Here is a 24,568-nt window from a genome sequence, read left to right as displayed (position 1 = left end):
CTTATCTAGTAATAAGTTAAAAAATAAAAGGGGGAAATAGATGGAACAGGATCATAACAAAAGGAAAGATATAGTCGGTATAATATCAGTATCAGTATAAACTCAAAGGAATGGAAGCAAAGGGAAAAACAAAAACAGAAAAGGAGGTGGTATCTGATGACTGCCACAGGACTGATGCCATTTTCCTAAGGACAATGTAAGTAGATGTGTGTTGTGTTATTTTAGTAGAAGGAGGAGGGACAGGGATCAGCAGCTGTTAAGTGGAGAAGGCAGCCATGTCCTTCTCCAATTCAAAAGTTCTGTGATGTCCCTCCTCTAGGTCTTTCCCTCTTCTGTTTCAAAGGGTAGATCTTAAGGGGAGAGAGAACCAGGCTTGTATACAGTGCTAGACCCATAGACACAAATACTATGGATTTTTTCCTTTAAAGTAACATTTTCTTTCTGTAGGGCTGAATATGTAGCTCATTTTAGGTAAGTGCTTCCTAAGAACTCATGAAGCCCTAGCTTTGTGCCCCAGCACTATACAATCTGGGTATAGGGGTATACATGAGAAACCCAGCACTAGAGGAGAAGGAAGCAGCAGGGCTGGGAGATCAAGATCACCCTCTGCTACACAGTGAGCTTGAGGCCTGCCCAGGATACATTAGATCCTGTCTCAACAAAGAAAAATAAATTCTTCCCTTTGAAGTGGGACCAAGAGGCTGTTGTATACAAATCTAGGGAAATACCTGTGAGTTGCTGCAAAGAATGTAGCTCTAAAGGTTGTATCTGTGAAAAATCAAGGAAGTTATCGTGTAGGAAGTATGCACTTCACAGGGATTTTCCAGTTTACATTCACCTCCCCTTGAGAACCTAAAAATAAATCTTGACCAACCTGAGGCTACTGTTGACTCTCTGGTGCAAACAAGTATGACAAAACATGGTATTTTAAAGAATACATTCATTTGGGTCTGTAGCTGACACAGGGGCCTATTGACCACTATTAGAATTGTATGACATTCACTTAAATTTGATTAGATAAATATTAAAATACACCTTAGAGAAGCTTGGCCTGTCTCCATGGTCCCCTTGTTGAAAAGTACCTCCTCTAGAACCCTTCATTCGAGGTGCAGACTGCTGTGACTTCTCATGTGGCTGAACTTAAGACCTTGGACAGAAAGGGAGAGGAGAGTGGTAGATATGATATGTTCCACACGTACAGGTAGTAGGGCTGGCTAAAAGGCAGCCTAAAGAAGCCTGGATATTAGTGAGAAAGCACAAAAGGGCAGAAAAAGACATCATGGTCATCTCATTTCAAATTTCTTTCTAGAGCTGGCCCTTTGCCTAGGGTTATAGAAGAAATAGCTCTTGCTATTTTCCTTGAGCACAGACAATCAGGGCCCCTCTTTCCAAGACTCATATCTCCTGATAGGAACAGCTTTTTTGGACTTGTCTGAGAACCTCATCCCTATCATGACATCGTTTCCTTGGGAAAATGAGTGTGGATTCTAAATCATCTATTTATTAATGTATTTTCCAAACACAGCCTCATTCACGCATTGGACTTTATGCTGTCATTGTGGGTGTTCTGTGGTACATAGACTCCTAGAAATTTAGGCCTAGAAAAGTCTGCTATCTCCCAACTCCTAAGACTTCAGAGAAATGACTGGCTTTACCCTCCAGAGTCACATCACAGCAGGAGTCTACAGACAGTTGCTGTAATTCCTAGGTGCTTAGCTGGGTAGTCTCTGCAACTGGTCAATAGGGTGCCACAGAACCAGCTGACTACATGGGGACTTATCACTTAGCCTTTTGCAGTTTGTGTAGTTGCAAAATACAGCTGAGATAAGCAGAGGCACACAAAAACAAGGACCTAACTTCTTGGGAGAATGTTATGTGCAGATGGGAATTACCAAGTATTACTCTCAATTCTAGACCATGAAGAAGACGTACGATCATTCACTAATCTAGCAGTGCAGCATTTATATGAACTCTTTTCTGAGGGAAGAGGAAATGATGGTGACAATTAGTACACACAAGTGCTTCAGCATTTATAAGCCACATTAACATTTATTATTTCACTTGACTGGTAGGAAGACTTAGCAGGGCTTGTATTATAGCATATCACATTTACCTCTGTGGATCAAGTCAGAGGTTGGTTTCCAAATGCTGTGTCTGAGGTCTGCTAGTGAGTGATGGGAGGATACAGTGGTCAAGGCTAGGTCTTCATATTAACTCCAATACTTTTTCTTCTATTCTATTCCACACTATGCTTTTCCTAATTAATCTGTAGTATAATTGGTCACCGAGGACAAATTTCATGTCTCTGAACATAGAAGCAACATTATGCAAAAGAAGGATTAGAGGGCCAGATATGTCATTTTCTATTACCCTAGTTAATTATTAATTTTAGAGTCTTTTAATTCATTAGTGGGCAGGTTACCTTCAGGTGAAGAAATACAACATATCTCATTTGCAATACTACTGTTTAAAATTTGGGAGGCTTTCATTGTTAAGAAAGAAGAATAAGACCTCAGATTATTATATGAATATCTAATATTTAATCTTTAAAAATGATCTAAGCTGAGAAATATTTTTCCTAATTTTCTGTGTCAGCGTCTAGAAAAATGAACCAACAAAAACCATGTTCATCCTTATCACCAGAGTTTTCATCAAAAGCCTTTTAAGGGACGTAGGGAGGGGTGCTTTGGGAAAGGGTCCCTCTAAAGGAGACTGTCTGACAGTCTGCACTCCATCAATCTGTCCCTGACTATCTGTTGACCATGTGCTGATCCTGACACTGGACTCCAGCTAACTGGAGAAGGAACTGGCAGTCAGCCTCTGCAGTACCGAGCACTGTGAGAATGCTTTAGCATTAAACAACAGCCTGACTTAAGAGATCCATTCAACTTAGCACTTAAATCTTGTCTTCTGACAGGATGTTTCAGTATTCCTTCTACTGACACAATGCTGTAGTAAGGATCTATCCTGTGCCGATGACAGTTATTTTCGTAGGAGAACACCAATGTCTTAGTGACATCACTGAATATTTCATTATAGGAGGCAAAAGGGAAAACTGGTCCCTAGAGGGGATTGTTATGAGATCTAGATGGTGAAGCAAGACATTGTTGATTTCCGTTAAACCTAAGGAACATAATTAGCATGATTCTGGTCAACATACAGAATAAAAAGGACCCCACCCCTCAAAATAATAAATTGTAGAAAAATACTTATATAAAAAATACATCAATATTTTTCATGGTAAAAATCATTAAGAAGGTCAAAGCACCCAGAGTTGATCCTGTGCCACAGCGCTCCATACCCAAATATCGCTGGAAGAGATCTGGTCTCCCAGGAGTGTGGACAAGCCTATGAGCACAGGTAAGGCCAGCACTTCTGCTCAGAGAGACCCGCCTAGAATACTTAGGACACAGAAACCAAGGAGTAGCCTGGGACAGGATCCTTCCAGTTTCTGTCTGTGCCCAAAGCTGACCCTGTGCCACATTTCTCCATACCAAACACTGACGAAAAAGCTGGCCTCCCAGGAGTGCAGACATGTCTGTGAACACAAGTAAGACGACTACTTCTGCTCAAATTCCTGGCCCAAGAGGTACCCTCCTAGAGCCATCAGGACACAGGAACCAAGGAATAGCCTGGGATAGGATCCTTCCAGTTTCCGTCTGTACTCCGGAGCTGACCCTGTGTCACATCTCTCCAAACCCAAATTCCTCCTGGAGAGAAGTGGTCTCCCAGGAGCACTGACCCCAGACTTGGAGGAGGGATAAACCAAAGTCAGAGACAGCAAAACCAGCTAACACCAGAGATAACCAGATGTCTAGAGGCAAGGGCAAGAACATAAGCAACAAAAAACAAGGCTACTTGGCATAGTCAGAACCCAGTTTTCCCACCACAGCAAGTCCTGGATACCCCAACACACAGGAAAAGCAAGACTCTGATTTCAAATCACATCTCATGATGATGATAGAGGACTTTAAGAAGGACATAAATTACTGCCTTAAAGAACTACAATAGAACACAGGTAAAAGAAGAAACCAAAAAACAAACAAACAAACAAACAAAAACAAAAACAAAAAAACCCTTAAAGAATTACAGGAAAAACCAAACAGGTGATAGAAAGGAAAAAAACCATCCAGGATCTAAAACTGGAAATAGAAACAATAAATGAATCACAAAGGGAGAAAACCCTAGATAGAAAATCTAGGAAAGAGATCAGGAGTCATAGATGCAAGCATCACCAACAGAATACAAAAGATAGAAGAGAGAATGTCAGGTGCAGAAGATACCATAGAAAACACTGACACAACAGTCAAAGAAAATGCAAAATGCAAAGAGCTCCTAATCCAAAACATCCAGGAAATCCAGGTCACAATGAGAAGACTAAACCTAAGAATAATAGGTAAAGAAAAGAGTAAAGATTCCCAACTTAAAGGGCCAGTAAATATCTTCAACAAAATTATAGAAGAAAAGTTCCCTAACCTAAAGAAAGAGATGCTCACAAACATACAAAAAGCCTACTGAACTCCAAATAGGTTGGACTAGAGAAGAAATTCCTCCTGTCACATAATAGTCAAAATACCAAATACACAAAACAAAGAAAGAATACTAAAAGCAGTAAGGGAAAAAGGTAAAGTAACATATAAAGGCAGATCTATTACAATTACACCAGACTTCTCACCAGAGACTATGAAAGCTAGAAGATCCTAGGCAGATGTCATACAGACCCTAAGAGAACACAAATGCCAGCCCAGGCTTTTATACCCAGCAAAACTCTCAATTACCATAGATGGAGAAACCAACATATTCCATGATATTGTGTAAATTTGTGTAAAACCAAATTTACACAATATCTTTCCACAAATCCAGACCTACAAAGGATAATAGATGAAAAACTCCAACACAAGGAGAGAAACTATATACTAGAAAAAGCAAGAAAGTAATCTTCTTTCAACAAGCCCAAAGGAAGACAGCCACACAAACATAATTTACTAAAACTCAAAGCACATATTGTACCTCATACAATAACAGTGGGAGACTTCAACACCCTACTCTCATCAATGGACAAATCATGGAAACAAACTAAACAGACACATTGAAACTCAGGAAATTATGGACCAAATGGATATAACAGTTATCTATAGAACATTTCATCCTAAATCGAAAGAATATACCTCTTCTCAGCACCTCATAGTACCTTCTTCAAAATTGACCATATAATTGGTCACAAAACAGGCCTCAACAGATACAAAAATATTGAGATAATCCTATGCATCCTATCAGATCACCATATACTAAGGCTGGTCTTCAATAACAACAAAAACAACAGAAAGCCCACATACACATGGCAGTTGAACAATACCCTACTCAATAATAACTTGGTCAAGGAAGAAATAAAGAAAGAAATTATAGACTTTTTAGAATTTTATGAAAATGAAGGCACAACATACCCAAACTTATGGGACACAATGAAAGCAGTGCTAAGAGGAAAAGTCAAAGCTCTGAGTGTCTCCAAAAAGAAACTGTAGAGAGCATACACTAGCAGCTTGACAGTACACATGAAAGCTCTAGAAAACAAAGAAGCAAATACACACAAGAGGAGTAGACAGCAGGAATTAATCAAACTCAGGGCTGAAATCAACCAAGTAGAAACAAAAAGAACAACAAAGCCAGGAGCTGGTTCTTTGAGAAGATTCAACAAGATAGATAAACCCTTAGCCTTACTAACCAGAGGGCACAGAGAAAATATCCAAATTAACATAATCAGAAGTAAAAAGGGAGATATAACAACAGAAACTGAGGACGTTAAAAAAAATCATCAGATCCTACTACAAAAGCCTATATTCAACTAAACAGGAAAATCTGGATGAAATGAACAACTTCCTAGACAGATACCAAATATCTAAGTTAAATTAGTATCAGATAAACCATCTAAACAGTCCCATAATCCCTAAAGAAATAGAAGCAGCCATTAAAAAATACCCCCCACCCAAAGCAAACAAACAAACAAAAAAACAGGATCAGATAGATGGGTTTAGTGAAGAATTCTATCAGACCTTCAAAGAAGAGCTAATACCAATACTCTTCAAACTATTCCACAAAATAGAAACAGAAGGAACACTACTTAATTTGTTCTATGAAGCCACAGTTATACTGAATATTTTCCCTTGGAGATGGAACAGTTTCTGTCTAATCAAGAACTTGTCACAATTTCATTTCATAGAGGACTTCATAGAGGTATTTTTCTTCTATCATATTTAATGTTTCAAATAGATTTAAAAAAGTCATTGAATGCATATTACTTTTAGCTTCAGAAGATATGTATATTTAAGAGGCATTTAACTATTATAAATTATTTTGATGACTTAAAAATGTCAATACTGGCCAGGCATGGTGGTGCACACCTTTAATCCCAGCACTTGGGAGGCAGAGGCAGGTGGATCTCTGAGTTCGAGGCCAGCCTGGTCTACAGAGTGAGTTCCAGGACAGCCAGGGCTACACAGAGAAACCCTGTCTTGAAGAAACAAACAAACAACCCCCCCAAAAAAAACCCCAAACAAACAAAAAAGTCAATACTGAGTTGTATATTTTAAAAATCAATTTTATTAGTTTAATTTTAAAAAAGAAAAGGAATCATTATGGAAAAGACACAGACTTCTGCCTCATAACAATGACATATAATTGAAAGACAAATGATAAGCTCACTAAGAATTACTCTTGCTTGCTTGCCTGTTTTCCTTTTCTTTTATCCAGCCTTTGCCCCTCTCCCAGTGCCCTTCCCTCCCCTCCTCATCCTGTTCCTTCTCCTCTCCCTGTCCTGGATAGGATGCTCCCACACTCCCTGAGACCTCAAGTCTCTAAAGGATTCAATGCATCTCCTCCTACTGAGGCTAGACAGGCAGTCCTCTGCTACTTGATAAGAATATTTTATATAGTAAGTAGAAATAATATCATCAATAGAATGTCAATAGGAAAGCAGAAATAAACTAATATAATAAACAGGGTCCTAGCTAAAATAAATATCCATCGACCTCAGTTATTAAGGCTAAAGTAACAATAAAGATTAGGTTAGTAATGATTATTTTGGGCTGGGAGTCAAAGGTAATTTTCAAATTCCTTGTGCATATTTGTATTTAATTTTTGGATGTAATGAACTTCTAGGATTTTGATAACTACCTGCTAAGGAATAAGCAAATTTGAACTATAAGAAAATGGGAACTAGTAAAGAGCCTTTCTTCCAAACTCAAGTCCATTCCCAAGTATGGAAATGTCTTGACAGTTCCATGTAATTTACCATGAACCATAAGTATAAACAGAGACAAGAATGGCTTCCTATAGTCTGATACTTCATACAAAACTTGGAAACGTCATAGATTACTTAGCCCCTCACAGGGCATAGAAGTTAGTTAGTACATTCAAATTTTTATGTAGTCCATTTCTTCTGTTTTTTTTTTTTTTTTAAATTTGTGCTTCTTCCATTTTAAAAAAACATAAGGCCTAAAATGTTTTCTTATAACTTGTTTATTTCCCCTAAAATAAAATGACTAGATTCTACAGGATTGTTGTTACATTAAATAAAACTACTTCATGTAAAAATCACATTAAAATTCTTATTTAGTGTATTTTTATCCTTTTTTTTTCTTGACAGAAATTCCATGTGAGAAAAGCTTTTTGAGATAATGTGACACCCTCCCTTTCATAAGGCGAGCAGAGGTTGGACCATGCACAGCTGAGGAGTATAAGACATATGCTAAATATAATTCAACCTACAGTAGTTTATTGCTTGATACTAATTTTTATGTCAATATTATATTCACAAATGAGAAAGTTTGTTTGTTTGTTGTAAACAATAGCCTGGCTTAGGAGATGTATTGAACTTAGTGTTTAAATGTTGATTTCCAGGACCTCTTAGCAATCCTTCCATATAGTCTGTGTTACAGAGTAGACCTTGCCCTAGTGCCCATATGCGTGTGTGTATATGTATGTGTGTGTGTGTCACTCGCACGCCTGACACTATTTTCATAGCTCAGCCACAATTCAGATGCAGGAGAAGATGGAAATCCCCAAAAAACTTAGTGTATGAATCTGCTTTTAGGCAGCACTAACACTATGTGTCATTTTCTAATTTCTAATTGAATCTTGGGCTTTGACACATTAAAGTTTTAAAACAAAGAGTGGAAATCTAAATTCTGGGCTTTAGTCTCTAAATTCACAGCTTCTACTCTATGACTGATTTTAGGCAACTAGGACAGTCAATAGTGGTGTCAATCTTCCAGACTATAAGCAGCTAGAGGGCAGCAGTATTTTCTTATTTTTGTGTCACTGAAACTCAGCAGAGACCCTGGTACAGAGCCAGCACCCAGAACATTCTGTTCAATGAAATGGTCAGTCGAATGGGAACCATGGTCTCCAGAGACTAGGAGTGGCTTGTAACCAACACACAATCAAACAAAACAGTAGCTTTGCAATGACCCTGAAATGTCCCAGATATATACAGAGGTCCACGGTTATTTACATAACTTCAATAAAGAAATCAAAGAAACTAGTAAGTAATTTCAGTGTTCTCCAAACCTCCAGGGTTTTACAACTGAAAAAGGGCAGTCTCTACACAGGAGACTTATGCTTGGGAAGGGGGTGGTGAGAGAGAGAGAGAGAGAGAGAGAGAGAGAGAGAGAGAGAGAGAGAGAGAGAGAGAGAGAAGCCAATTTTGTGGAGTATCTCCAAGTACAGTAAAGTCTGACTTGATGTTCTTTATGCTGCTAAGGAAAATGTGAAAAGAACAAACAAAGGTAAAACCTTCAGAAAGACTCTGGCTCCACAGCCAGCAGGAGGTCAAATCTGAGGCTACAAGAGTTTTGAGATTTCTTATGAGAAACTCTAGTAAGGAAAATACAGTGACTCATTTCATAATAATGCCCTTGCTTCCCAAAGTACACAGCTCAGTTCCCACATCCCAAGCACATGGACAGGGTGCAGGGCTATTGCAACAGGAGAGCCTTCCTCAACTGTCTGTGCCCACATAGACAGACAGAGTTGACAAAGTGGGAACAGACTTCACTGGCACGGTGGTGAAGGGACAGCAAGCACTACTTTCACTCTGCTGTGGAGAGGAAGGGTATTTCTCTGCTTCCTTTGTGCTGTGTGATCTGGTACATGTTCTTCAATGCAGCTATCTTGAAGAACTGGGGTGCTAAATACTGATGCTTTCCTAGTCTGAAGGCTGAAAGAGTCCCCTGGCAAAGCAATTTTCAGTAGATGCTCTCAGATTTCCTAACAAATTCTCACTTAAGACAAAGGTGATCCAGAGAGCATGGGGAACTTAAGGAGAACTCCTTAATGGCTACAGTCCCAGTGAGAGGTCGAAGCTGCTCTCAGGTACAAAATCGCCCCACCACCATCACTTCTGTGGATGGCAAAACAGTGGGTTATATAAACAATTATAAGAAAATAACTCTAGTTTATTGCCAATATAGTTACATGGGGAGCCAAGTTCCCAAGCCTTGCCTAGTCAGAAATTCCTTAGAATGATAAGTAGGAGAGAATGAGATGGACCCTGCGTTTTTGTAAACATCAATGTAAAATGGAAAGAAATTCAAATGCTTGAGGAAGCGACGTTTGGATGTTTGAAGTACATCATGAGAATTAATTTGTTCTTTCTCTGCCAGGAGGCATCAGGGAGGGTGAGGTTGTTTATTGATCTCTAAATAGCTGAGACAGGTGAACTCTGAAGAGGTCAGATATCAATGGCAAGAAGACAGTATGACTGGCCTGATGAGGGATTTGCAGGAGGGCCTGGGCATTTCATAGCTTCTAGTGACACCATACCTGAGAAGGTGGTGGGCTGAAGAACCTGAGGAGGGGATGAGCTCAGCTGAAGTTGGAACACTTGTGGCAGTGGAGCTATGGGGGTAGTACTGGCTCTTGTTTTTGTTGCTGGGAAAGTGTGTATATGACTGGAAAGAAAGACATAACCAAAAAAGAGCCACCAAAACCAACAAAAGAACCATGTGATATAAGTAGCATTTTTCTTATAAGTTAATATGGTCAACTTTGATTGTATACCTACTAAAGATCAGAACATGTTAAAGATAAGGAAACCAAAGTCCCCATGTAAAATATCCAGGCTGGTTAAGGATGAAAGTTCTCAATAATCAGGAAGTTCTCTGGATTACAGGATTTATATAACAGCAGCTACAGAAAACTTACATCTGTACAAATACCAGAGCCCCTAAGGGGATACTGTTTCCTTTGTATGCAGATGCTTTAATTCATCTTTAACAATTTCAGATATTAAGTATTAACATTACACATCAGATATAGGATCTGGTTTCTCCGGTATCCCATCTGCAAGTAATAACATTCTGATAGAGTTAATAATTGTTTTTTTAAACCACAGATCAATTCTTTCTTGCTCTGAAAAAAATCAGTTAAGAAATATTTATTAAAATATACTCCAACAAAATTATTTTAGTATTTATTAATCTTCAAAGATAATATAGTATCATGGAAGTATTTCAAAGAAGAAATGTTTAATGCTTTTGGCTAGATTTGCTTCACTAATCTTATTTTATGTACATATCTAGAGTGGGTTTGATGGATGAAGAGGAAATAAAAGGGTTGCACTGGCTTTTTTGAAAGGATTCTCTGCTCAAAACAAAGGAACTAAATGCAAGTATGAATTTTCAGCTCTTGACTTCTTCTGGGTCTCTATTGTCTTCAGAGGCTCCAAAACACTTTTCTTATGTATTTACTTAAGATGAGATAAGAAACGGATTTTAAACTATGTGAGCCAAATTTCAAATGGGTTAAAAATAATAAACAACAGGGATAATCTAATATCCTCATAAATTATTTTAGAAGCATAATAATCATGTCACACTTAATGGCTGGGTTAATGTCTTCTATATATTTTTTTTTCCTGTTCATTGAAGGTTCAAGCTGTAGACCTAAATTTTTTTAAGGGCAAGTTAAATAGACTAAAGTGTGATTGAAGCAAGATACATATAGAAATAATAAGGATACTGTTAAGAGTACATGTTAAGCTTAAAAGACACAGATGTAAGCTATATTTTTGCGTAGGTTTTCTATGGCTACTTGTCTCAATAGAGAACTCCTGTGAAACAGAACAAGGTCCTGATAGAACTCAAGCCTAGCATGAGAAAAGAGAGCAAGAGAGTATGAGCTCTATTGGCTAGGATATAATACACTGGGGAGACCCACTAGTTCTCAGAAAAACCATCAGAGATTCACCATGGAATACAATTCAGAAGTCACTGACTCCAGCAGAAAGTTCCAGTGGAAGCACAGATTTTTCACTTCTCTTCATTTATAATCACAAACACCATCAAGGTTGTCCTGTTATGTTGCTGCCTCATTTAAAGTTGAAGGTGAAAAGATACTTCCTAGCAAACTAAATATTGAAGGTTTTGGAGGGGAAAGAAACAAAAACACAACACATTAATTAATCAACTCATTAATTGATCAACTTTAGCATGCAAAATGGGAGGCATGGCATCTCTTATCTCTTCAAACATGCTGAACTGCTGATAATAAAAGACACCCTGGAACACACACACACACACACACACACACACACACACCCTGGAACACACACACACACACACGCACACGCACACGCACACCAACCACTACCACCACTACCACTATCACCATGGTCACTCAATACTAAGCAGATTTTCTTACTTACAGAGCTTTTTTCATACATACCGATTTTTCATTCTGGTTTGCCCAAATATCATGACCAAATGCAAGCTGACTAACACACACCACAAATCTCTCAGGAAATATACGAAGTTCTGTACAACACAAAGAAGATCAAGTTACTAAAAGCATCAACATCATGCAAGAAGACATCATTGCTGACTTTTTGTTATGGTTATATATACAGCACATACATGTGAGTGGGATCTCCTTTCCCTTCTTCTCTCTACAAGATTTCCACCACGTGGGCAGAGTGAGTTCTAGGAAGAGTCAACGGGTTGCAAACTGGTCTGAACATGGAACATCCAGATAGGCTATTATTGTTTTCTGTGTTAGCATGCCCTTTTCTGTTTAGGAGTCCTAGTAGGGAGAAATATCAGTGTTTTTTAATCAGCGTTCAGACTTAAAGAAAAAAATCGAAAGAATGTGAGATATAAATCTAAAACTGTGACCCATTCATGTCTACATTGTCTTCCTAGCTCTTGGGGAGAACTAAAAGGCTAATTCTGCACTATCAAGCTTCTAAGCTGAATTGGGATATGAAAACAACTGTTTCTCTTAGGAATTGGGTAGTCAATTAACAGAATGGTTAAGTATGCAACAGGAGAGATGGCATTAGACCTTGGTCACAGCAATCCACCTCTGCAGATTCTGACTGCAAAGCCATTGACTTCCAAGTGGGACCACAGAATGGAGCAGAGAACAGGGATCCCTCAGTCAGTGATGGGAACACAGCATAAGCAGTGTCATCTTTATCACTCTTCTTTCACCTGCCTTCTCCGTCCATCTGTACACCTACCAAGCACCATTCAACTGTGGGACCATGTCTAGTGTGATGTGTAACAGATACAAAGAGTACCAATCTGCACTAAATGGGGAGGATTCTTCATCTCTTGGTACTTGCCACACTGCCTGAATCTTTTTTATATCATACACCACGTACATTGCTACAAAAACAATCATTGTTCTAAAACAGAAAGATTCCCTCTCAGATGTGAGCATGTTTTTAAAAGAAAGGTATAAATCTATTGTGAACCCTTTCAATATTCTGCCCATGAGAGACTGAGTAGGATAGTAACACAGCTCCATTTGGTTCAACTGTTAGTTAAGCACAAAGGTGTTAATTATGCACACAATATGAACACAGGTTAACACCTCACCACCTGCTAGTTCAGAGTGTACCAAAAGACCTAAAAGAGTTAAAGTTCCTGGAGTGGCTCTCCCTTGAGCCCTGGGTCTCTGCTGTTTCTTTGGTGACTACTGTACTGAACCACACACCTCATAACAACAGGTCAGATGTTCTAAATAAAAGCTCCATCACCTGCCTCATTTTCTTCCCACTACCTAACATGGATGCTCTCCAGGACTTCAGCCAACTTATTGCTCTGGTCTCAGTCAACCGAAAGCCTCTCCTTGCAGGTGAAGTCATGGGTGTATCTAAAGTTTGACCCCACACAGATGTTCCATATGGATGGGGGCCTCTCATGGTTTTTGAAAAGCTCTAAAAACAAAATTATAAAATTTAATTTTATTAATATTTATGTTATTAGTTGTTGAAATAAATGATTGGGATTAAGTGGTAAGCAGCCCCTGTCCTACTTTATGGAGGGGGTAAAAAAGCCACAGAACTCAATTATCACTCCATCTATTTTATATTTCTATTTTTCTTCTCAAAAATAAGAGTGATAGATTATGAATACTTTGATAGTCAAATCAATTTAAAAGTTTCTTTTGTACCACTTTACTTGATTATGTAATAATTGATTTGTGTTACTTTAATATTTAAATAAAAATTTAAACACTACCAATCCCCACCAGAATGTAAAGCTAGATTGCATTGTAACAGATAAAAGGTTAGCTTTTTGAGGTAAACAAATATAAGACCCTATTAAGTGGCTAATATAGGGGCTAGAGAGATGGCTCTGTGGTTAAGAGCACTGGCTGCTCTTCCAGAGGCCCGAGGTTCAATTCCTAGCACCCATCATGGTGGTTCAAGGCCATCTGTAATTCTAATTCTAGCACATCCATCACTGTCTTCTAGTCTCCAAGGGCACCAAGCACAGATGTGTGACAAATATACATCCATGAAAGCAGACCTCATATATAGAAAAGAAAATATTCTGTTTTTCTTTAAAAAGATGGTAATATATCTGATCAACATTTAAGAGTTAAGAAAATACAGATAAGCATGCACATGCTGTGAACAAACTTCCATCAAGGAAGTTTTTCTAGGGTTCTGATCTATTCAGAGAGACTGGACATTATCTCCTTACTTCACTGTGGTTGATTGCACATGATATCACTTTCCATATCAGGACTTGTGCAGGTGAGAGTTGGGAGCTGGCCTCATTAAATACTTATGGAAGCTTTGCTGGCTCTGAGCTAGGAAAATGCTTTCTTGGAATTCATTTGCCCCTCTCCAAAGACTCTGGGGTACACTCACCATGACAAAATGACTCATGCTCACCGAGTCACTCTGAAATGTCAGGAAAATGCTGTGATACCACGAAAGTGCATTGTGGTCCAGCTCTCTGTTTTCATGGGCAGTAAGTACAATGAATGGAGCAAAGGGGGTCATATACTCTTTGAAATACTAAATGGTGTAGCTACAGAAGCAAAGAGGAATATTTGTTCTCTAATTTTTTTTTTTTTTTTTGTCACTCCTTTAGACAACTTGACTGTGAAAATGCCTGATGTACAAAATCAGAAACCTTACCAGTATTCTGGGAGCTCTGGATACAGTGAAGGTGTATCCCTCTCTTGAGGAAATAAGCTGTGATCTGAAAGCCATAACCTGTAAAATGAAAGTGATATCATTAGATTATAAATTTGACTGAATAGCGGAACCCTACCCAATGCCTGTCATACAATAGCTACTCAGTAATTAACAAATAAAAGAATAAATAAACCAACAGAGACTTCATATGAGTGAAGAGAGCAATGTTATCACACTGGCTCTTTTAAAAGTCCCAAATCTGTGAAGTGGTTCAGTCACTTCATCTGTAAAATGGAACAAATGAGGTCTAACATGTCTGAAAGTTAGTGACTTCACATGAGTGACATACTAAATCTAAACTGATGCAGACCTGTTGATAGGAAGTACATATAGGCACAGCCATTTTGAAAGGGTACTCAATACCTAAAGTTGAACTTACATAAATATGTGTATTCCTATAGTAGCATTCTTCACAATGGTCACAAACTGAAGTGAAGGTCCATCAAGAGTAGAATGTTAGCCAGGCGTGGTGGTGCACGCCTTTAATCCCAGCACTTGGGAGGCAGAGGCAAGCGAATTTCTGAGTTCGAGGCCAGCCTGGTCTACAGAGTGAGTTCCAGGACAGCCAGAGCTACACAGAGAAACCCTGTCTCAAAAAAAACAAAAACAAAAACAAAAACAAAACCCCCCAAAAACAAAACCCAAAAAACAAAACAAAACAACCCTGTACTTCCCTGAAATATGCACAGGCTACAGCTACCACATAAACTCCGCCCCAAACAGTAATAATCTCTGTGAAGATGGAGACATTGCCATTGACTCTTCAGGTCTAACAGAACTTCAGGCAATCCACAGAAAGTATTCGCCTACCTTTCCCCTTCTTTCCTTTGTACTTCTCCTCCTGTTTCCCCTGGGTCATTTTCCTGAGGTCAAGTGACTGTGCTTCTAGTTACCACAGAGAGATGAGTTTCCAGAACTGCGCCAACTCAGATGCCCTGGCTAAACATGCAATGGCTCTGACAGCACAGCTCCTTCAGCCACACATATTGTGAAATGACAGTGACATATACTAAAGGATAATCTCTAGATTTAAGATGATCAAATACATTTTTCCAGACACAGTAAAAACCAGATTTTATTTCAGTTACATTGCTTGCTTCTACAAAGTTTTTAAAAATACACACAAAGTTGATATTTCTGAGTGCTTTAAACAAGCATTTTGTTCTTTAGGTCACTGAGAAAGTGGAAGCCACCGCATTTGTTTATTTGCCATACTGTTAGGGGAGGAATAGTTATAGGAAAGGAATTTGTGGCAACTTAGAACTCAAGAACACATCAAAATTTAGAAGTGAACTTTCACATAATTATTTATGAGTCTTATAAAGGACCAAAGAAGCAAGAGAATGCACACTGGCCTTTGATGGTCTGTAAGTATAAACTCTTCCTGACAAAATGTTATAGATCAGAAGGTTATAGATCAGAAAGAAGCTGAAGGGAAAGCTGACCATGAAAGCCACTGATCTGAGCCCACAAAGTTTGTTATTCAGAAGATACCACCTACCTGATGAAGAAACTCTCCACCAAAAGTCCTAACCAGCAAACTAACCTATGCAATAAAAATTCAATACAATGCCTCCTCCTATGGAAAAATAATACAAAGCATATTCCAAGCAGTTTGTTAGTGAAATCACTAGGACAGAACCTGGCCCTGTGTACCTCTGTCCCCTGAGACAGAACTATGCACAAGAATCACTCCCCAAGTGGCCAATATTAGTAGCAGTAGTCTTAGGAAATGCAGCCTAATGATCCTTCAAGTAAAATGGTAGGTTTAACATTTTTTTTTAAAAGAAGATCTGCACCTGTTTAATTCCATTGGTTATATGAAACGTCATTGTTTAAAGAGAAATGTAAATACAAATGGTACTGTGTCAGTTCTTAAGGCAAACGAATCTTGCTATATGAACAGAGAAGATCACTGCCAACTGAAACATACTGAGCAGAGATGCTTTGGGAAGCATTCCTTTCCATAGATAACAGGGAGAGAGAACAACCTCATTCTTATCATTGTCCTCAGTGCCACTGAGTTTACAAAGTTCAGCTGCCTACTGAGGATTTGGACTTACTCAGGGTTAAGCCAAGGCTCCACCACTCTGCAGATAACAGGAACATGGCAAAGAATCCAGGGGGGTCCATTTCTTCCCCTCCATGTAGTACCCCCTGCCGGCTTCCTACACTTAAGTCCTAAATGCAGAAAATCAAATTAGGTTCTCAGCCTTTGTTAGAGAAGTTTCTTGTTGCAGCAGGCCATGATTAATAAATAGACTCATAACTAGTAGAACTTCTAAGAATAGGGTAGAGTGCTCAGCCTTAAATGGATCACTTATACTATCACTTCCAAAATTTAGGAAATTATAGAAGAGGAAAAGAAAGACTGGAAGGGATGGAAGGTCACATGTTTTGAAAGACACCTTCTGGACATGACATGGCCATTATACCCAGGAACACTCACTAGAGCTATGGCTACCTGTACAAGATTAAGCCCATTAACATTTTATTATGAAATGCAAAAGGCACATGAGGCCTCATTACTTCTTGAAATATAACAAATAATTAATGGTGGGGGAACAGCAGTCACTATCTTCTGTCACTATCTCACTGCTGACTGGTCCATGCTCCAGGATATAACCTATGTACATGCAAGCAATTCTAACAAGCTCAGTGAGTAATACATGAAGAGAAGACATTAAAGTAGGAGGGCAATTTGGGAAGGATTTCAGCTGGAGAAGGAATTGGGGGAGATGGAAGGTCAAAGGGGGATTGTGTTGTTGAAATGATGAAAATTCACTGTATACATGAATGGAGCTGCAAAAGAGTAAAACATAGATTAAAAAGAACCTGTCAGGAGACTGAGGACAAGATACACAAGCAGGAAACGTGTTTTATTTGAAAACCATCTGGCAATTATGACCTAAAATCACTAGGTACTAGGAAATCACACTGGATTAATCTGTTTTCTTGCTAGCTATTGTGACCCTCTTCTACTAAGGAACACTGTCTTTAGATTTTTGAAGAACCAGGGAGGGGGGATGCCTTTGTAATAGAAGTCTCTATCATAAATCCCCAGCTATATCCATTCCCAGACATAATCTCGATTTCTCAGGTAACAGTTGCTAAATGATAGCCAGATACTAAAATGTACATCTTTTTTCTCACTCCTAAGCAGCCCCTAAAAACTTCAGTCTCTCTCACTTCTTGCATCCCATGCTTCATAGGTAAATCATGTTGGTTTAATGTTCTTCTCTGATGGTCTTCTCTCTATCCACTTACAAATAAGCCTCCAACTCTCCATTGAGACTCCAAGTCTCCAGTTACTGCAAACTTCCTACTGGGCTCTACAAGTTGTTAACAAAAAGTACACAAACTTTTTAAAGATATGAATACTTTGTCTTACACTGTTCCACTGTATCTTTGATAGGAATACGGAGACTCGGCACTAGAGAGAATTGACAAGAATGGTTGGTCTCTAGGCCACTTGCTAATAATATCCTGGTCCTATGGAACTTCTTGAGCTGAGCCACCACAGTTCAAGTTGCCTTCAGCCTCGTCTGCTTTTCTAGTCCAATGTCCCAAAGTCTTTCATATTCTTCCAACCAACAGCACGGACACACCTGTCCCAGCAATATACCTCTCCTTGGTACCAACTTCTGTCTTAGTGACCGTGAAGAGTCTTTATGATCAAGGCAACTCTTATTAGAGAAAGCATTTAATTGGGGGCTTGCTTACTGTTTCATAGGTTTAGGTCATTACAATCATGGTGGGAAGCATGACAGCACTCAGGAAGGCATGGTGCCAGAGAAGTAGTTGAGAGCTATATCCTGATAGGCAGGCAGAGAAGGTGGGGGAGGGGCTGAGTAAGTGAGACTGAGCCTTATTAGCCTGGCATGGGCTTCATAGCAATAGAACAGTGACTAAGACACTCAGTTTAAAGTAATTGTTATTTACATTGGTTATTATAATTTATAGTGCCAAGTCACTGAGAGAAAATAGCTTCTTGAATTGCTGTAAAACTACTCAGTCTCATTAGTTTTCCAGTGGAGTCACAGCCAAAGTGACTTGAGAATCCCGCAGCTGGCAAGGCAAGTTGGTAGTGCGGTGCATAACACAGAAGTTCCACCCTCAAACACAGACCGTGGAATGGGGAGGCTGGGAGAAATATCTTCATGTGCCCTGCTGAGGGGACAGGATTACATGGCAAGCACGCACTCTTTCATAGGTTTCTTCTGGGCTCCACCTATCCACCACATGGCTCTCTTCCAGCAAAGCCCTCTCCCAAAGCACGAGGCAAGTTCATGCCCATATCCTTTAAACTTTAAACTTTGAACAGGCATCTTCATTTGATCAGGTAACCATAACAACTTCAAATATCCAGAAAAGCAAAGCGAGTGCCACGAAATTCCCCAAACGCCACCATCTAGTCTGAGTGATGAGTCATGACTCATCTTTTATCATATTTCATAAACATGTCTTTTAAACTATGTCAAAATAAGTTAGACATCATGAAGACTTACTTTCCTAACATGTGAGTATGATCTCCGAGCAATATAGAGTCTGCTTTACTATCAAGATACTATAGATTGAACATCCTGAGCCTGAAAATTCAAATTGCCTCACAATCTGAAAGTTTTTGACCATTGTCATGATGATCAGTAAGTTTCATCCTTTGGAGTATTGCAGAATTCTGACTTTTAAATGAGGTGTACTCAAACAATAAAGTCTACATAAAACCCCACAAATCTGGAAACATGGAACCTCTCTAGTCCCACAAGTTTCAGATAACAAAGACAACCTCTGCAACACCAGAGTGGAGCGTGATATTATTGCTCAGATAGCTACTTTAAATTCAATGTTCTCCAACATCCCAACGTACAGACCACCGAGTTCCCTCCAAACTGGGATTGAAACAATTCATTTTTAGCAGGTTTGTTCTCTGTTGCCTCAGTTGCATTTTTCCTCCCATCTGGATGGTCTTTTAGAATGCTACAAATTTAAAACTTTTGACTTCTTTACCTGTCATAGAAATCTGTGGGTACAAACCAAACTTATACTTGCAGTTCAAAGACTGGAAGGCAGTTGACTTAAATATGTACTTCTACCAATGATGTCACAGAAACCCATGGTACAATTGTAGAAACCTAACATTTTGGCAAAGTAAGCTCCCTGAAGGAGTAGGAGTGTGGTCTCATTTGTATTGAGAAACACTACTGTGTGCTGTTATGGAGTGGACTGTATATCAGCACATACAGGGATGGTTCCCAGTGTGAAGGCAGGAGAAGGGCCCACATTCTATTTGAAGACTTGGTTGCAACTAAGAGAACAGGAAGAAAAATACTAATGTCTAGCAAGCACCAGCAGAGTCTTCTGTACTATACTACATCAGAAACACACAAAAGATGGACAGAAGTTTTACAGCTATTAATTTAGAGAAGAAAGTATACAACTCACCACTTTCTAGAACACATGCATCCAGAAAATGTCATATGTTCCTATGAGAAGACCTAAGATATAAAAGGTAAAGAAACTATAAGTTGGACACTGTCTATTAAAATGCAGCAAGAAACTCTCAGGAACACCAATGGGAGAGGCTCCATGAAGTCTTGTGAAGTATGTCAGGGCTTACATGTTACCTTCACTCTTGCTGGTGATGGGTAGGGCTGGAGACAGGGGTTTCATGGGAATTAGACTCAAAGAGTTCTGTCTTAATCTTAAGAATATATACACACAGGATCCTAGACTAAGATGGCACCTGGGAAACAACTTAGGTTGAGAAGTGGAATATTTGGTCCTAGGATGGGAATTTACTTATACCCAAGACATTTAGAGACTCTGAAAAGATTCCCTTGAGATACTATTTCATATCTTTAAATTATTATAGCTCTAAAATCTGTATGTGTAATACAATACACTTATGTCTATCTGATGCCAAAATTAATAGTGCAAGCAGGTTAGTGTCATAAAAAAATTCTATACTAAAATAATTCTAAACTAATGAGGCAAGATTTCCTGTTTAAAAATCATATTTGCTACCTGAAATCTTCCTGATCTTGTTGGCCCATCACCAACATAGAATGTAAAGCCTTTCAAGGTAGTCAAAATTATAAGACAAACTAAAAAATTATTACTTCAGATCTTTTTTCCATATAGGTTTTCTATTTTTTTTATAAAGATGCAATGTAAACATGTAAAATAATAAAATTAAAATATGAAACTATGCCAAGCAAACTTGCAAGAACTGCAGAACTAGCATCCAAAGCTCTGGTTCTCACAGCACTATCTGTCAGGCCATGACCAATGGAGTGAGTGATTTAATACTGCAGACTCAAAAACTTAATAGCATCTACAAAACTGTGCACTGTCTTTAGAAAAAAAAATTCTCTGCTATTGATAACAGAAAGAGAGATTTTGTTAACCTTTTGAATGATGTGGCTGTTTACTTGACCTGCTAGCTGTTTGAGGATACCTCTCAGGAATAGCTTTTACATTATCCACAGTTGGGCAGCATGTCCTGTAGGGCTTCCCTGTCTTGCAGAAAGCCTATTCCAACTCTTGATATTCTAGCACTACACATAAAGAAAAAGGCTCACCAACCACTGATCTATTCCAACAGGACTATGAAATCACAGTACAGTATAGACCCCTGACAGACATCTTGTCCACTTTCCCAAGATACATAAAACAAACCAGCAAACAAAACCAACCTGAAACATTAGGTAAGAGGATGTTGTATCTGTCTACATGCAACATCATCCGTCCTTATCAACTGAATCCAGGTGATGAACTGCATGCCTACATGGTAAAACGAGCAATAGAAAAATGGCTGAAAGCCAAAGAGAACCACCCTCTTGTTTAAAGCTCACACAGGCCATTCAATTCCAGCCACCAGCTGCCATTAGAAACCTAGAACTTTAGTATCAGAAAAACCAGTCAACCCAACTTTTATATAAAAACTACATTTTTTAAGATGGAAAGAAATTTAAACTTAAAATAAAGTCCAAATAAAATGTTCTGATTTGCAGCATAGCCCGCTGCTGCCAGTTTGCTATCTCTATCAATTCTGCACACTAGGGAAACCTACTGTCCAGGGTCTTTGGCAGTGCCTAAGAAAAGCTGGCCAGTTCCAAATGCTCAGGTAGGCAGTATTCAGCTTTGATTTAGGTATTTATTCTGACCTAAATTAACTCATGTGCAGGGCATGCATATCTATGTGTGATTTGTCTTTTTGAATCCCTTCTAAAGCCCTGACATTAAAGATATATGCATCCTAGCTTCTACTTTTTACATTTGTGTGTTTATGTGGGGTGACTACGATGAGTATAGAAAGAAGACCATGAAGGGGAAGGGTTCCAGGAAGACAGACATAGGAGCTAACAGAGCTCGCCTGCCCAGAACATGCACAGTGGAACAGCAGCCTTGCAAGGGAGGGAGGAAGGGAAGACTGGATCCACCAAGCACACACCGCAATGCCGGGAGGAAGCTTGACACTTGTTTTGTTTTGCTTTTAAAAGAAAGAACTATGCAACATTTTTTCTCAACTGTACTAAAATGAAAAAACTTAATGTTGTTGGTCATGGTAGCATACACCTGTAATCTCAGATGTGCAGCGGAATGTCATCTAGTGAATTCAAGACCAATCTGAGCTATGGAGCGAGGCACTGCCTGAGAAAAAATTAAACACACAAGTAAAGAAAAATCTCAACGTTATTTCTCCATCCCCCTTCACAGTCCTGTTTGTGATGTGTTTATTTTATATTACATTTATTTGTTTATTCAACTAAAGAGGGTGGGTACATGCCATGGTATGTATGTGGAGATCAGACAATAACTTACACAGTAGTTTTCCTTTCCATCCACTGTGTGGGAACTAGGTATCAAACGCAAGTTTTCAGACTTGGTTGCAAGTACGTCTATCTGCTGAGCCATCCACAGCCCCTCTGTGTGGTTTCCTTAAGCCAGCATCCAGTCTAGCATTGAACTCCCAATGCTTTTGCCACCACTTCCCAATGTGGATGTGTTCAACTACACCTGCCTAACAATGCTCTTTAGATTGTAGACAACAGGCAGTGACTAATGTATATTTGTTTTGAGATAAGGTCTTAGGCCAGGTTGGCTCATCTTTCTCTAATCTTGCCTCAGCCTCCTAAGTGCTGAGAATACAGGCATGTTGGCACATCCCAGATCAGTGATATTTTAATGTACTTCATGTTATACACAATGTCAATGTCACAGATAAGTAGTTAAATATCAGACAGAAGGCCCACAATCACCCCTAATCTCAGTCAGTCATATATGTCCCTTTCCTACATTCCTTTACAATTACCTGAACTTTATTTACAGCAAGTCTTAATGTGGTAGAGCAAATTCCTCTCTTGGTACTCAATATTACTATCTTCTCTATCAATAATACTTGTCATTCACGGCCTTTTGCTCTTTCATTTAGCTTGTCAAATTATAAAAAATCCTTTTGGACACTTGATATAAAAGATCCTGAACCATACAAAGATCAATTTCAAGAAAACTAAGACATTTCTGATAAAATGTATTACAAATTTAACATGTTAAAACTGCTGATTGTTTTTAAAGAACTTTAGTGTCCTTCCACAAAATTGAAAACTAGTTGTTCTTTAGCTTATTTAATTGCTTTCCTGTGTATTGGTTTGAGGGTATCAGATCCCTTGAACTACAGCTATAGGCAGTTGTGAGCTGCCATGTGGGTGCTGACCTCTCTTTCCAGCCCCATGTTGAGAACTAGTCTATGGTGCTATTAAATTTCTTTGATATTTACTGACAAGCTTTATGGGTCTTTTGTTTTCACCTGCGGTTTTGCATTCCCTTATCTTTCTTTTTGGTTTGGAAATTCATGTAGACCTCTGAATATTGTTGCTGGCAGCCTTGTATCTGACATTCTCAATTGCCAAATAAATACTTTGTGTTAGCTTAAGACATAGTTTTATATAGTTCAGGCTGGCTCTGAATTTGAAATTCTCTTGCCTCAGGATCCCAAACACTAGGATTATGAGTATATGTATTACCATGCCCAGATCTACATCGCCTCCCTCCCACACATCAATAAAAACATTCAGTGTTTTACCAAAGATACCCTTGCACAGGTTTTTTGTAAACAAGCAAGCAAGCAAGCAACAAATTTACCTTAGATGCACTAATTGCAACTGATTAATTTTTAGTTGCATTTTACGCCAATTTCAGGAATCCAAGTAACCAATCTGTTATGTAACTGGAGAATTTCCATTAAGTTATACTCAAAGAAAATGCCTACCTAATTGAGTAGTTTTCTTCAATTTGTTTGCATGCTCATCCTATAAAGCCATTTACTCCCATTGCTAGGGAGGCCTCTGTGAAGCACTTGTGATTTGGAGCACTGCCTCATTCAGGAATTTGAATTCCATTAACTTGACGATTGTCTTAAGCTTTGAACAAAACCAATGAGGAGAAAGTGAGTTTCCTCAGTAGTCCAGGAAAATGACAAATGGAAACACAGCCAAGGGATACTTCAGAGACAGAGTCAGAGACGTCTGGTGATTGACACAGTGTGCAGAGCTATGGTGATGTGTGTTTCACCTCTGTGAATTCATCTTAGATAAAAGGTAGCTGGCAAGAAACACGGGGTTTATGGAGAGCTGATAAGACAATGAACAAAACTTTAGAGAAGAACCAATGAGTATCTCTAAGTGACTATTTATTTCCAATGCAAAACAAAATGGGTTTCAGGGAAGAAGTCATGTGGGGATACACTGAAGGACAACCTGTCCAAAAGGTAAGAAAGATCCACAGCCTAGTACATTTTACCCAGTGCAGGGGGTGGGGGAGGACACACCCACAAAGATCACACACATACACACACACACACACACACACACACACACATACACACACCAGTCAAGGACAGCAAAGAGGAGACTAAAAGTAGTAGTGAGACAAGAATAAGCAGGGCAGAAGTTTCAGAAAGGAGATTAAAGAAAACAAAATGCTGAACTAGCAATCAAGAGGTATTTGGTAGTATTTCTGAAGTCGCTTCAGGGGAGAAGAGAATACCAGAGTGGCTCCAGAAAGGCAAACATATGT

The 24,568-nt window shown here is 38.9% G+C and overlaps 1 protein-coding gene across 4 annotated transcripts in view; it reads right to left on the bottom strand.

The window, feature by feature from the left end:
* The window catches only part of Slx4ip (SLX4 interacting protein), a 156,587-nt gene that overhangs the window by 9,297 nt on the left and 122,722 nt on the right, over nt 1-24,568 (bottom strand). For 2 of the 4 annotated variants that reach the window (XM_029472393.1, XM_029472398.1), the window contains 2 exons: nt 14,432-14,509; nt 11,722-11,810 (listed from right to left, as the gene is read on the bottom strand). In XM_029472393.1, coding sequence (XP_029328253.1) covers nt 11,722-11,810; nt 14,432-14,509 — 167 coding nt within the window. Of the gene's footprint in view, nt 1-10,515; nt 11,405-11,721; nt 11,811-11,909; nt 12,076-14,431; nt 14,510-24,568 lie in introns of those variants that run through there. The other 2 variants (XM_029472384.1, XM_029472381.1) reach the window with 2 other exon arrangements.

The sequence above is a fragment of the Mus caroli genome, chromosome 2, assembly GCF_900094665.2.
Source record: "Mus caroli chromosome 2, CAROLI_EIJ_v1.1, whole genome shotgun sequence".
Lineage (NCBI taxonomy): Eukaryota > Metazoa > Chordata > Mammalia > Rodentia > Muridae > Mus > Mus caroli.
Note: the sequence above shows the minus strand (reverse complement) of the source record. Positions and strands in the feature narration are given on the sequence as shown.